This window comes from Cataglyphis hispanica, chromosome 12, assembly GCF_021464435.1.
Source record: "Cataglyphis hispanica isolate Lineage 1 chromosome 12, ULB_Chis1_1.0, whole genome shotgun sequence".
NCBI classification, from domain to species: Eukaryota; Metazoa; Arthropoda; class Insecta; order Hymenoptera; family Formicidae; genus Cataglyphis; species Cataglyphis hispanica.
Window position 1 is genome coordinate 1331765 of NC_065965.1, and position 15549 is coordinate 1347313.

The following is a 15549-nucleotide window of genomic DNA, read 5'->3' on the forward strand; positions in this document are numbered from 1 at the left end:
TCGAAACGCAATTCGTTTTCATTAACCGCTCAGTAAAAAGTTTACGATGGCGGGGTTGTACGAGAGAAAGTAATGATTTATCGCGATGCCGATCCGTCGACGCAGTTAGAAAGAAGCGAGATATTGTGCCATTGACGTTTGAATGCAATAGAGCTCGTTGCATTGATTTGATTGATTTAAAGTTGTTCCAAGCGACTACGGACATTTTTCACGGAAATTTTGACGATACGCATGGCGCGGACCACAATTTATCGAAGAATTTGCGTCCGGAATGACTTGTCAAACGAGAGCGTTATTTTAATTCCGTCGAAATCATAAACGACAAGCAATGCATGTTATTATATGTACCGAGCTCGTAATTTGACAATATTATCAAGAGAAGCTTTGCAAGAGGAACGATAACTACATCGCATTACATTCGTGCCTACCAACCTACATCAAGGTAATGAATTTGAGCGACTTAATTAAAGGATGTTTTCACGGGAAAAAAAAAAGAACCCCTCGACGAATCGAGAAACTCGAGCATGCAACCCGTTTAAATTAAAGGGGCGTGGAAAGAGAAAAGAAATAGGAGAAAATAAGAACGAATACCTCGAGATAATGGAAAGGTTGCGTCTGCAGATATAATTTACACCGTAGCGACGTATTTTGGAAGAATCGCTGGGAATATCATTCGCGCAGTGCACGTGCGTCGATAAATGCCTTACCTAGTTTATATACCTTCCACCGTAGAATTTTCACAGAGTGAAATATAATTTTGAAAGATAACTAAAAGATGCGGGATTACATTATATTAAAGTATAACGTTATTTCTACGCGTACGAATAACGCAAATAAATAAACGGCACGCGTAAATGACGGAAAATTACACGGTACATTTTCTCGTGCATATCTCTGATAAGATAAATTTAACGCTCTAAAGTGGAAACGTATTATAATTAATGACTTACCTTATCTTCACACAATCGTGCTTCGAACATCAATGAGATACTGGATGATGGTTGTAATAGATTGATAAGCCGTACAAAAAAATCAAAGCGTTGAATATTTATTGAAAACGAATCGCTATGTACAAACGTATTAAATACAAGTGCGTGACATTTATACAGGGTCGCAAGGAAAGAGAGAGAGAGAGAGAGAGAAAGGAGAGAAGGGGAGAGAGAAAAGGACAGACGGATAGGGATAGGGGTAGGTTGGTACGTTTGACCGCGCACAATAGTCAATATGTCCGCCGATAACAATAGATAACTGGCCCTGTACTAGCCGCTCTGCACAGTTTGCTTATATTTACAACCCATTTCGCCGTTTATATTTGCACGCAGAGATTGGCATGCGCCGTTTCGACGTGCGTGTCCAGCAGCCTGGAATGACGATATTTATTTGTCTAAAGGCTAACACATGCCGAGAGAGAGAGAGAGAGAGAAAGGGAAAGAGCACAATCTCTACTTAAATTATTCGATAGACAACGGTAATATGATAGATGAGTGTGAACTGGAGATGTACGACATGCTTCTCTGTACGCGCGAAATTAATCGAGGCATGATATCATACAATATAGAGACTTCAAATAACTATTATAAAAAATTTTATAAAAAATTTTCTAAAAGAAAGATAAGAGAAATAAATAAAATATTCAGTTCGTACATTATAAATTATAAATGCCGAAAAAATGATATAATATGCATATTTATTGTTAGTTACAAAAAATATGATAATGTAATTTTATGTAATCATATATAATAATATCTAAGATATTTGGCGGAATATGATTATATAAGATAAGATCATATCTTGTGGCAAATTTCGAGTTTAATAATGTATTATCTTATAATTGCTACTAATATTGTTTTACGAACGGATGTTTACGAACGTGTAAATATGGCTGGCAAAGATCAAAAAAATTCCAAATCAGCAAGCGATACATTCGAGTAACAACAACAACAACCATGTATATGCGATGGAAGAATTTAATCCGATTTGATGCTTTTTCAATCCGTTTGATTCTATCGTATATATATATATATTTTAAGCAAAGATCGTGTCTCTCGGCCGATACCTCGATCGCATTGAGAAACGAGCGGAAAGAATGAATAGTGTGTGAGGGAGGAGGAGCGGAGGCTGCGAGTGGAAAAGGGCGAAAAAAGCACGGGCGCATGTTTCGTAACGAAGGCAGCAGATATTAAATTCCATCGGCAAACGCGCGGAATCCGCGTGTATTCGGAACATCCGAGTTTCGACTTTTGTTTGCGTCTAACGGCAAGAGGCGAGCGCGAGCGATCGGACCGCCTGCCATTGGTTGCGTACGCATGAAAAATAGAGCTCGTTTCGAGCCCGTAAAAGAGAGAATGCGCGTTGTTGAACGAATATCTCCCTCTCAGACTGCAGAGTAGAATGTGGATACACACGCTCGAGCAATGCCCGAATAAATTGTGTAAATCTTTTTCGCTCGCCGGAGAAATGCTAAAGTTCTCTCCTCATTGAATCGTATCTCGTACCACTGCTGTAGCGCATTTTGCAATATTGTCTTTTTCAAAATGCTGATGCATCGAATTGCGTTATGCACTCAGGCAGTCAACATTTTGTCGTCGGATGTGTAGTTTTAAAAAAAAATCTCATTATATCCAAATTTTGCAAAATATTTTTCTCAAAACGGTGAGAGATTCCTGCAGTGAGATTTTGCGGCTTGATCCACTCTCGATCGCATCTCGCCGATACGCACGCTCGAAGAAACGTGTAATGCTAAATCGGAGTCGATACATTTACAACAATTAGAGAATCTCGTTATTAAAAATTGTACAAAGTGTCTTCTTTCATCAGCTTAATTGATTATCGCTACGATGAGAATAAATAGTCGGCGGAATTGATTCGGTTACGTAATAATAATCTACGATGACATTTTTCACACTTATGCTTTTTTTTTCGAATATTCAGCGAGAGTGCTTCCTACAGAAAGAACTGTCGTTGCGGACTCGTTAAAATTAATCACCCTCAGAATTAAATGGTGACGATATGTGTACGATATGTTGAATTTCCGACGTTTGTGAAAGGTCCAAAAGATATGTGTGTGTATATGTATGTGATTACATATTTAAAGCATGTTCTTTCGTTGTACAAAATAAATCGCCACATTTTTGTTAAATATTAATTATCCACTCATTTTACGTGATTTTGCTCTCTAAATAAATGAAAACGATTGATATAAAATTTTATTCGCAAATATTTCTAATTTTGCACGATTCTTTTTGTAGGAAGAAATATGTATAACGGAGTCCGTATTACGTTCGATCGTGCAGAAAAAGCTTCGGTTTTTCTAAAATCACCATATTAGATATTTCCAAATGGTTATACATATATACATGAATCTCGTAGAAGATGTATCCTGCAGGAACGAACGTTTGGATTTTTTGATGATCATGTCATTCAGAGCGGACATTTGAGAAAGTTGAGAACATGTGTATGTAAAGAATCAAGATAAAGATTGCTGCGCCTCCAATTAAGGTCGCGATGGATATCACTTGATATATTTGTTTCGCTAACGCAGTGGCAGTTGTCCTTAAATTATTGTTCTTAACTTTATATATTAAATTTTATCAACGTCATGTGTCACATAGACAATGTTACAGGTTTTTCATTTTCACGATTAGTGGTAATGAAACGAAATTATGTAAAAATTCCGATGATTCGTCCTTTATTTTTGTCACATCATCGATAACTACAGAGATATAAACCTTAATTCAAATACTGATCCTTTAATTGGCAGTCTAGATGATGTGTGATATATATATATATATATATATATATATGTATATATATATATATATGTATATATATATAATGAATGAGACAATTTCATAGTGACTAAATAATTATGATATTTAGATACATATAAAAATATGAAAAAAATTGTGATAAAAGCGAAAACAAAAAAAAATTATTATTAAAGAAAAAAAATATAAAGTAGGAAAATCTTATTAAAAATATTTATCAATAAATTCATGTATTTATCTTGAATTAATAGAACTGACATTATAATCTTGTGAATTTCTCTCATTTTCGATAAATCTTGAAGTTTTTAAAAAATACGCGACAATAAAAAAAAAAAAACCATGAATCTTTTTGCGTAATTATATAATCATACACATTCATCGCTTATATGTTCTATTTTTAATTATCTTACAAATCACGAGCATGAGTCTCTTAGCCTGCACGGGGGCTAAATGCCTAGAATAACGGGCTTTATGTGACATACAATGTTTTGAACATCACGGGAAACCTCCGTCACGATTTGCACAGCTATTTATCTCTTTCTTTCGCTACACATCTCGTACAGACTCACTCTAACAAGTATAGAAGTCTTTCATTATTTCGTATTAACGATAGCCATTTACCTGGAAATGTATTTTACCGCCGGAATATATACGTGCTTGTTCAGACTAAAGTAAAAAAATTCAACGAATAAATAATAATCGCATAAAATCGATCATCAAGAAAGGCAGAAATAATTAAGCTTCCACCATTAAATGTTTATAGCCTGTAAAACTGTTTACATATAGAAAGCCGAACGGATTTTATGCATATTAGATCAAGCAAAAACATTTACCGGGTAAATCGCCCATCTCTATTCCACGCTATAAACTTAACGTCAGGTCACATGTGCTTCATCTCTTCTTTTTTTCTTCCTCTTTAAAATCACGACGTATCCAACTTTGTGGCTTTTGCCGAGCAACGGGACACAAGCAAAGTTTTGCGAATCGATAGAGTTAACGATCACAAAACGATACGACCGACGCCATAGAACGCCAGTCTTAGAACGATCTAATAATTTACATTGCGTCGATTAATCCTTTAACATTCTTTACACACTCTATATGAATTTATACTGCAACCTCTAATGGTATTGTCAAACATTTATGCACTTCGGCTAAGCGCACCTTAAGCTTAATAGTAGTTTAAGGGAACTTAAACGCAAACTCGCGGCTTAAGATTATTCCTTTTCCCGAACTCTACCGAAAAATGTTTCGTGTACGTCTGATTAATTTTACAGAACGTTTTCCTCTTAAACTCATTTCATGATTCTTTGTGCATTTATAAGCTCCTTGAAGCGACGTTTGTATAATTTCTTCCGCACGCCATACTGCGGTAAATGTTCAATTAAATAGTTAAAAAGAAAGCTCGTCGCGCGTTCGAGTCAATTGGTGAGAAAGATATTGGTCATGCAATTAAACGATAGAATGAATAATAATTAGTCTGTCTTCAAATTTGTCTTCTCGAACGATAGCTTTGGCAATAAAATCGGATCTGGCGAACAGTATAAGTGATTTATGTCAAATGTCACCGAAAACATTGATCAATATTACAATCGACTCAGTCGTATACACTCGCAATAGATTTCGCTTTACTAAAAACAACAACTTGCTTAACTGTATTATAAATGGTATATATGTATATACGTGTATATATATATATATATATATAGATCTATGTATATTTGGACAAACAAATTTTTTCTTGGCAAACATGTCTATGGAACTGACATACAAAAGGCTCGAAAACGGATAACGTAATCCCACGTGAAACTCGCAAAGACTCCGACCCCGGGATAAAGAAACCACTTTTTTTCTTTTTTTTTTTCTTCTTTTTTTTCTCGAGAGAGTCGGAGTTTAGAATGGACTATGTTATTCGTCGGCGGAAATGTTACGTACAACGCGCGATTTTCGAGTACGATCCACGTATATCCCGAACGTGACGCGAGTAGCGTTACGGCGGGAATATCATAAGCTTGTTTGCTGACAGTATCAATTTCGGAGCAGCGTATGTGCGATTTATCGAACGTGCTCCCCGCGTATTGCCGACACCAGTAACGTTCCATTTCGTATCGAATGGCGCGGATCAAAATCATAATCTATCCATTTCGATTGCGTGGATACGGTTGCCGCAGATAGTCGCTATCATTATCGAGGGGTTACCCGGTTTGAACGACGTGTAACTTTTGCAGGCGGGATAATCGAAGGATAAAGGAGAAAAAGAAAATGCACGAAGACAATTGCCGGAAGATTGAATAATAATGACATTACGTTAATCAAATGAATTATACATTAAATATGTATCGGTAATATGTATTATGAAAATTAGTACTATGATTAGAGATTAAAAAGAAAATATACAAAATTAACATACAATACGGCGATTGTCAAGCTTTGCGCATCGTTAAATAAATACGTACATTGGCAAGATGGATGTCGATTCATTGTACGATCCATTCTGCAACTTTAATTGCAAAGGAATCATTAAAAAATTTAACTTTTATATATTTCTCATTATTATACAGATAATGTCTCTTTGCACACAGGTGCTACGGCGATTAATGATTTGTGCGATTCACATTGTCGATAAATTCACAGCGCTGTTTATAGCGATGAGTAATGACGGCCAAAAAAAATGTCATAATCGTAATAACCGTGAAAAGTTCCGGACGCGATCAGTTTCGACTCCTTTGTCATGAACGTATCATAGTCGATGATTTAGATGATCGACACAGTAAACGCGTACGATTACGGGCCGTCACAACCGATACACGTCTGTTACAGACAATTTATGGACCGTCACCCTAGATACTAACTTGGTCTGACTTGGTCTAGCTTGGTCGATGAGGGGCAGTTCCACCAATTGCCGTTTAACTCGCCGATCATAGAAAGCCGGATAAGGTTCCAGCCTTCCAGTTCTCTATATCAGGTATCGTTCGACTCACCGGGTTTGTATCCGAGGTTTTTTCGTTGTAGAAACAAATGGATCTCGCGGAAGTTTGGCCGGTCGATGTCGTTCCTCTGCCAGCACTCACGCATCAAGTCGTAGATCTCTTTAGGGCAGTTCTTTGGCAGGGGTAGTATCATCTGCGCAAAATAAGCGAGTCCATTCTAACAGCGTCAGTCATGTACATACATACATGGCGAATTGAATTTTACAGTAGTATTAAGTATGAAAATGATCTTCGCGTTATGCCAGAATAGAGATTATCGTACGACTCGTTATAATTTACTATGGTGTTACAAAAATAAACGAGAGCAGGACAGATAGCATAATTTAAAGAATATTTTGCGTAATTTGTCATAAATATTTATAGCCCGCGCATACCGAGAGACAGCGCGATAACAATTCTTATAGTGCACGTGTTATTTTGAAGCATTGTCGACGTTGGGAAAATGAACGCGACGAGGCTCCAGCGCGACGCAATATTTATTACGTTAAATGAATTACTAGGCAAGTAGTTATGCCATTTTCACAGAAATACACTCGCGGCTCACTTTTGTAATTACATATTTAGCACTGCGTGCGCGTTCATCTAAACAGTGTTTTCTCGACAACGTTAATTGTTTCTACATTTCTACATTTAAAAACTGAATATGCCGAGATTACTTCTGAAAGGAGTATCGTAAAAAAAAAAAAAAAACGGAATAAGGTTGCGAGAATCTATCGAGCGAGGTAATCGAATGCTTGAAAGACGGAATAAATAATGACGTTCAAAGAGACCTGATAGCTTGGCGGTGCACTCGACACAAAAATCAAATACTCAGTCTGCTCATTACATTAAGTACATATCGGACACAAGGAGAGATAAGGATGTCGAGGGATTACTGCGCGCGCACTTACCCTTCGCTCGTCCTCCTGATAAAAATAAGTCGCGTTCTCCACTATTCGATGATCCGGAAATTCCTCGAAAGGTTGCTCTCGCGCGAACGTCAGAATTTCCCACAGTGTGACGGCAAACGCCCAGACGTCGCCCTTGCATGTGTGCCTTCCCTGTGCAAAGTAAACACATCCAAGAAATGTTCACAGAGGTTCGTTTGTTACGTTGTCTGCATGTTTGTTATAGTAGCTTTTATTATTCATAGTTTAAGAGCATTTAGAGTTTATTGTACTTTTGATATAATTGAATAAGTTTATTCCATAAAAAAAAAAAATTAAAGTTTTGTAGAGCAGGTTGCAATTATTTGATACTAGTTTTCTGCACATCGTACACAAGTACATATTTCTTCTCTCTCTCTCTCTCTCTCTCTCTCTATCTATCTATCTATCTATCTATCTATCTATCTATCTCTTTCTCTTTCTCTACCTGTATAAGAATTAATTATTTAAAAAATATATAACATTATACAATATAAATATAAATATAATATAAAAAATTCTTTTGTAGCATATTAAGTTATTTGATTCTGATAAAGTAAAAATGATTAAAAGCGGGGCTTGCTCGGCATAGAAACCTAATGCTTGAGCGCGAAGGAGTAATTTATGGAAATTGTATGCGCCTTCGAGTTTCCTAAAGTTCAACTGACGTAACTCAGTTAAGCCCAAGCTTCGCGGAAAGCTGTAAAGCAGTTACACGGTTTTACTCTTTTCCTCACGTTGATGGCTGTGTACCTTCCGCTCCCATTGGCATGCGTGTGATCCGTGAAGCAAAATAATTGTATGACAAAATATCAACGATAAGCCAGGCAAGGATAAAGTTTTAGTTTATTACAGATTTTAATTAAAATCGATATCGACAATCATATAAATCTCATGTCTCTCTCAGATAATCTTCTTTTCTCATATGCGTTAATTACAAAAAAAATATAAATATAATTATTTTTTTATAAATAAAATAATAAAAAATCATCCATCAAATCGTGGAAAAAAAATGAAATAGGAAAAGAATGATAAAATAATAATCAATAGGATTCGCATACAATTATATATATATACATATATATCGCGATGATAGATCTCGAATCACATATTTTCTAAAATTTATTTATTTAATCAAATAAGAATAAAAGAATTAAAGTAATAAGGACCAAAATTATTGTTTTGTTACAATCTTTACAAATAAAAATTATTTCTTTAACAATACATAGAGTCAAATACGTATAATTTATCTATAATTTAAAATATTTAACTAACCTAATATTTCGCATATATATTTTATATAATACACATAAAATATTTCGACGATAAATTAACAATATCTAACATGGAATTCGGCCTTGGCGACGTAAACATTGGCGCGCTATTATTTACGTACCTCGATTCTGGTATCATTCGCGCGACGACACTCGAGCAGGAAAGTAATCGTGCGAGACGCTCCGAATTCATTTCTAAACGCGATCGCGATCAAGTATCAAAAATTATTTGTTTATAATATAATTAATTCCCATTTATAAATAATATATAATTGCTTATATATCGCGATGATAGATCTCGAATCACATATTTTCTAAAATTTATTTATTTAATCAAATAAGAATAAAAGAATTAAAGTAATAAGGACCAAAATTATTGTTTTGTTGCAATTTTTACGGATAATAATTATTTAACAATACACAGAGTCAAATAATTGTATAATTGATCTATAATTTAAAATATTTATACAACTTAATATTTCGCATATATATTTTATAATACACATAAAATATTTCGACAATAAATTAACAATATCTAACATGGAATTCCGCCTTGGCGACGTAAATATTCGCGACGTAAATGGCGCTATTGTTTATGTATCACGGCCATGTTAATTCATTTAGAGATACATTGAATAGAACTGTAGTAGGGTGAGACTCAAATTCCTTTCTTACGTGTTTATCATTCGCGCGGCGATATTCGAGCATTAAAGTATAGAGCGCGAGACACTGCGTCAAATTCCTTTTCTAAATACGATCGTGACAAGTATTGGAAAATAATTTGATATGATAAATATAAATTATCTTTTACATAATACCTTAAATAATACGATATTATATCGCAATGATAAATCTCGAAGCGCGCGTATTTCGCGCGTGATATATACACATATAATCAAGAATCGAAATAATAGGAACAAAATTGTAAATTATTGTTCTATTACGATCTTTCTCTCTCTTTATAAGTATATATAATTATTTCTTAAAAAATACTTAAAGTTCAATTATATTTCGTCCGATGCTTTATCATTTTACTTTTCGACGATTTAAATATGATTCGGATTGAGAACGCGCAATAAAATAGTCGAACTGCATGTTCGAGTAATTGACATAACGATAAGAGCTCCGTAATATATTAGACATTTATTAAATAAATAAATTAAAACTTCAAATACTTGTGTATAATTTAATATTCCTGTCATAATATATACGTCATAGTATATGAATATTTCTTCAGCAAATTATCCATAATACGGTATGCGGCCTTGGCGGCGTAAACATTAGCGCGCTATTATTTATGTTTTACGTATTACAGCTTCGTTATCATTCGCACGGCAACAGTCGAACAGTAAGGTAGTAAAGCGCGATACATTCTGTCAAATAGATATTATAAACGCGATCGCGATAGAAATTAAAATATAATTCGCTATGATTATTACAATTAACGATTAATTAACTTTAAAAATAAGAAATAAAAATAATATTTCAATACTAGAGATTCTTACAAATGACGCATGATTTTAACATAGTAAACAACAAAAATCTTGTTCTTTGTTTTTTCTCTTTTACGATATAATAATGCGTATGTTTCGTGTAATTGTTCCGCGATCGCGAGTGCCGGTGTAAAGTATGCGATTGTCGCATATTCGACTAATCGTAATTAACTGTGTTTTCGCGAGTGAATCAAAACAACAAGAGATAAACAAGATAAGAGAAGAAGATATTAGAAAGCATCCGACGATGGATGGAGCAGAAGTATGTGTGGTAAATAATTTATTTCTATTTACTATCTATATTAATTTCAAAATATACATTGCACAGTTTTTTCTTCGTTTCTTTAATGATGTATGAGATTCAATCTAAATTATCGTATAATATAACATATATCACTTGTTTTATCAAAACATATCTACACCGCATCTCTTTTAATCGAGAGAAAAGAGGGATGCGATATAGATAATTTATTATGCTCAAATATAATTCACGTTATACGTATATAATTTTGTAATATGATATATATATATATATATATATATATATATATCATATTACAAAATTATATACTTATAATACCCTCCCAGGGTGTAACCTTGGCGTGGTGGGAGGGCATAGTACCCGGATGGTACCTTAAGGGTCTTAAAGACCTCCTGAGGTTACTGAGAAGGGGAAACCAAGCACCCAACGCCGTCGTCGCTGTCATCGTGCCGCGGACGGCTCGTCGTATCGTTAGTGCTGTCATCGTGCCGCGGACGGCTTATCGCGGCGTCGGTTCCGTCAACGTGCCGCGGACGGTTTCGCGTCGCGACGCCGCTCCCGTGTCCCGTCATCGTGCCGCGGACGGTTTTCGCGTCGTCGCGTGTCCATACTGCATTGCCACGAGTCGTACAATGACTCATATGTGGCACGCACATCTGTGGAAGACTTTAGTGCGTTGACTTGTTGCTTGTCATCGGAGCGTACGAGCAACGAGAGAGTCGCGTAACCGCATAACCGCGTTTTCGCGTCGTCGCGTCGGACTTCTATCCCGTTTTCACAATGCGAGGATCGTACTTCGTTGCCGACTAACTAGGATATCTCTCAGCGTTGCTATCGATAATATATTAATACCCTATTAATATAATTAATTTTATATAATATTAGGTAACGTTAATACAATATTAATGTTATATATATTATATAAATATTTATATATTAATAAATTTAATATATTAATGGAGACGCAACGTTAAAACGCTTCAGTATCGCGGCTGAGGTGAATGCCGGCCGCGTAGCAACGTATGATCATGCATAGTATAGATGCGATGATCGCGCGGTTAATCAAGAACTTCGGTTCGAGAATTGGCTGTTGGGGGCACGCTCTGCTTCGACGAACGGTTCGGCCTGAATCGGTAAGAATTCGATCGATTTTTGAATCGTCGTTCCCTCATCTTGTACCGTCTATCAGCTATACTGTATCGCATTGAGGACAGTTGGCTGTGTTTTATTAGGTTCGATCTTCGCTCGCTAGAGAAGCTGATTTCTCATCTTCTAAGTGATCTAAATTGTGACACTTAGGACTTGGGTATCTTCATTCTCGACCCGTCTCTCAGCCTTATGATAAGCGTAAGTTTCAGTCTGTATGATAGAAACTTGGTGGTTCTCTGTGATCGTTCCTAATAAAGTTCGAGTCGGCCCTCGGTGAGAACAAGCGCGGACAAGAATTGAGCGTCGATTCCATCAATCGATTTCGTCTTCTTCCTTTGCTCGCTTAACCCTAGCTCGGAGTAATCGTGAATTCCCGACCTGTCGACTCGCAGTATGGTTCTCGAGTGAAACGGGGTTCGATCGTGCTGAAATTCGAAAGTGCGGGAGTTTCGTTTAAAGTATCGCGCGTAAAAGTGCGGAAGTATTTTTTAATAAAAGTGCGGGTGTGCCGTTTAAAGAATCGCGCGTGTGAATCTACCTGAGAGGAGGAGGAGGCCTAGGAGAGGCATCGGGCATCGGTGGAGCAACTCTGTGGTAAGTAATTTTTTTATTAATTATCTATTAATTGTATTTAATTATTAATTGCAAACGTGCAATTTAAATTAAGCAATTAATCGCGTAATTTAATTTTTTTCCTTATATAATTTAAATAAGAGAAAATTAGAGAAAAAGATATTTATATATAAAAGCTATAATCTTGTAAAAGTTTCTACTTTTAGCTAATAGCTTTTGTATGAAATTATTACAATTATTAGTAGATTTTTTCAAAATTTATAAAAGTATTTTATTAATCTGCTTATTATTACATGCATCAAATATAAAATTCAATGCATATAATAAATTTTTGGAAATATTATTTTGAGCATTACTACAATTTGCATCTCCTATTTGTATGTTCAGATCAACGTAGCGACCCTGACATCCTGAGAGGAGGAGGAGGCCTAGGAGAGGCATCCTGCACCGGCGGAGCAACCCAAGGGTGAGTATTATTATTTGTATATTAATTATTTATAAATCCTATGCATGCATTAATTCGATTCGATCATTATTTTAATAGTTTAAACAAGAGACAGACTCTTACTATAAAAGTTTTTAATTAAAAAAATAGTTTTCTTTTTTAGAGTTTATAAAAGTATTTCATATTTATATATCTTATTATTATACGCATCGGATATAAAATTCGGTGTGTACAATAATAATTTTTTAAAATATTAATTATTTTAAGCGTTGCTATAATTTGGATTTTATATCTTTGTGTTGCAGACAACGTAGCCTCAAGACCAAATCTCCGCTGTTGCGCATTAGTGCTGGTGAGTGATGAACTTTTATTTAATTTTAAAGTAACGGATTCATAGAGATTGTAGATGTAGATTATAGATTATAGATTGTAATAAATCCGTTACTTTTAAATGGATGAGCTTAAATAGATTCAATTGAATAACTTTGAATAACTTTTTTTAAATATGTATTGCAAAAAATAAATTATATAAAAATAAATTAAAGTCTAAGTTGAAGAAGAAAGATTATAGAAAACATTTTTTTCCAATTCGTAGATTTTATCTAATTTACTGAATAAAAAACGATAGTAATTTTATCAATTATACGTGTCATGGTTCATTCTTATAACGCACGGCGATTTTATCCTAATTTCTTATAGCTCATCCAGTTGTAGAATTTGTTTGTAGACTTTGTTTTTAAACTTTAGTTTAACTGAGAGACCAAAAATTAATCAATTAATTATAATATGATAACAAATGGCATAAATATTGTATAGATTAATATTATTTTATTATAAATTATATATTATTATATAAATTAATATTATATATTATTATATATATGCATTATTATATTAAATAAATTATATATTAATATTCAAATTTTAATCAAATTTATATATTTATCATATTTTTTTAATCAAAATTTTGATTAATAATTTGGCTTTGTCTCAGTTAAAATAAAGTTATATTAAAATGAATATTCAACGAACGATCGTAAAATTGTACGATCGTCAACGAGCGTAAAATATTTGCGCTCATCTGCTGGCGACAATAATTAGCCGCCAAAAGAAGGAGTTTATCTCCTTACGAGCGCAAGAAAAATCTTGCGGCTATTCGCCGGCTAATAAATAGCATCAACGATAAAAGGAGTATGTATTTCCTTTTTCGATCTCTTGTTCGAGATCAATTCAGCAAGTGGCCAGGAGCAACGAAAGGTAGGTCCAACTGGCCTGAAGAATGGATATTGGTCTACGCAAAATAAACGGCTTATACTGGTCAAAATAGCGAGAGGTACATGTAAGTTTAGGGCACGCGGTTAGGGCACGCGGTTAGGGACATTCTTTAAATCTCAACTTTCTGCTGGTTCAGCCAGCAAATAAGGATTGTTAGGGCTATAGGGATTGTTAGGACATTAAAGAGAAAACTAGAAATAAAATTACAATACATAATAATAATATTCAACTTAAATTTATTCTCAGAAAAATTTTAAAAAATAAATTACAATAACATTAAATGTTATAATAAAATTATAATAATAAAATATTTTAATATGTTGTAATATATATTTTATGTCAAAAATGTTATAAAATTATTGTGTAACTAATAATATAAATATGTCTAATATATGTATAATTATAAAAAATCTATATAATTGAAAAAAATATGTATAAAATATGTATAATTATGTGTAAATTATATGAAATATGCATTTTTTGTAAATTACACGAAAAATTCCCAAAAGGATGTATAATGACAATATGTAAAAAATTCAATTAACATATACGATATATTTGTTTCAAAAGTATGTATTGCAAAAATATTCTCATACACATAAATTTAACGCGTGTATTTTTATACTAAAGAGTCATTAATAAAAAATCGGGAAATTTTATATATATATAGTTCAATATATATATATTTTATAAATTTTACAAATACATAATTCTTTAATATAAAATTTAAAAAATATCAAATAAGAACATAATTCGATGTTAAATTAACGGTTAAATATCAGCTTGTCATTCACGAAATTTAACGATTGCAGAATCGCAAGTAATTTAGTATATATTTTTTACATATGATTTACTTTTAATTAGAGATTTAATAAGAGATTGATGTATTTACGAATTCCGTATCGCAATTAAATATTTATAAAATAAATGAATAAATTACAATACGAGAACATATTTTTCCGCGTTCTTTCCATTCTTTCTGTTCTTAAACGCGATTGCTGTCCCTCTCGTCAGGTGAACGTTATTAAAATTGTCTGGTTCGTAGCGGCAAGTAGTCGAAACGATCTTTATTGTAGAGAATTATTTCTCATTAGTTTTTGCAAGATCCATCCGCGACGTCTAGTTTGGTGGTCTATTAAAAATTATGGATTTTCGCTGCAGGAATGGAATTAATTCTCGGTTTTCCTGACGATTCCTGAAAATAATGATTTCGGTAGTAATACAACGATGAATGCCACACACGCCTTTTTAAAGTTGAATTAAAAAATTAATTTAAACGGTATACATTTTTTTTTAGAGGAAAAATATATATTTTTTTCTTTATTAAAAACTGTTTTTCTATCATTATTAATATTATTAATAATTTATTATTATTTTTATTATTTTTATATTAAAAGAAAGACTTAACAGTAGATT

The 15549-nt window shown here is 33.7% G+C and overlaps 1 protein-coding gene across 2 annotated transcripts in view; it reads right to left on the reverse strand.

Moving 5' to 3' along the window:
- Positions 1-4280: 4280 nt before the first annotated feature.
- Positions 4281-15549, reverse strand: part of LOC126853357 (discoidin domain-containing receptor 2) — a 177845-nt gene continuing 166576 nt past the window's right edge. For both annotated transcript variants that reach the window (XM_050599009.1, XM_050599008.1), the window contains 2 exons: positions 7648-7797; positions 4281-6890 (listed from right to left, as the gene is read on the reverse strand). In XM_050599009.1, coding sequence (XP_050454966.1) covers positions 6729-6890; positions 7648-7797 — 312 coding nt within the window. In that variant the 3' untranslated portion in view covers positions 4281-6728. The remainder of the gene's footprint in view (positions 6891-7647; positions 7798-15549) is intronic.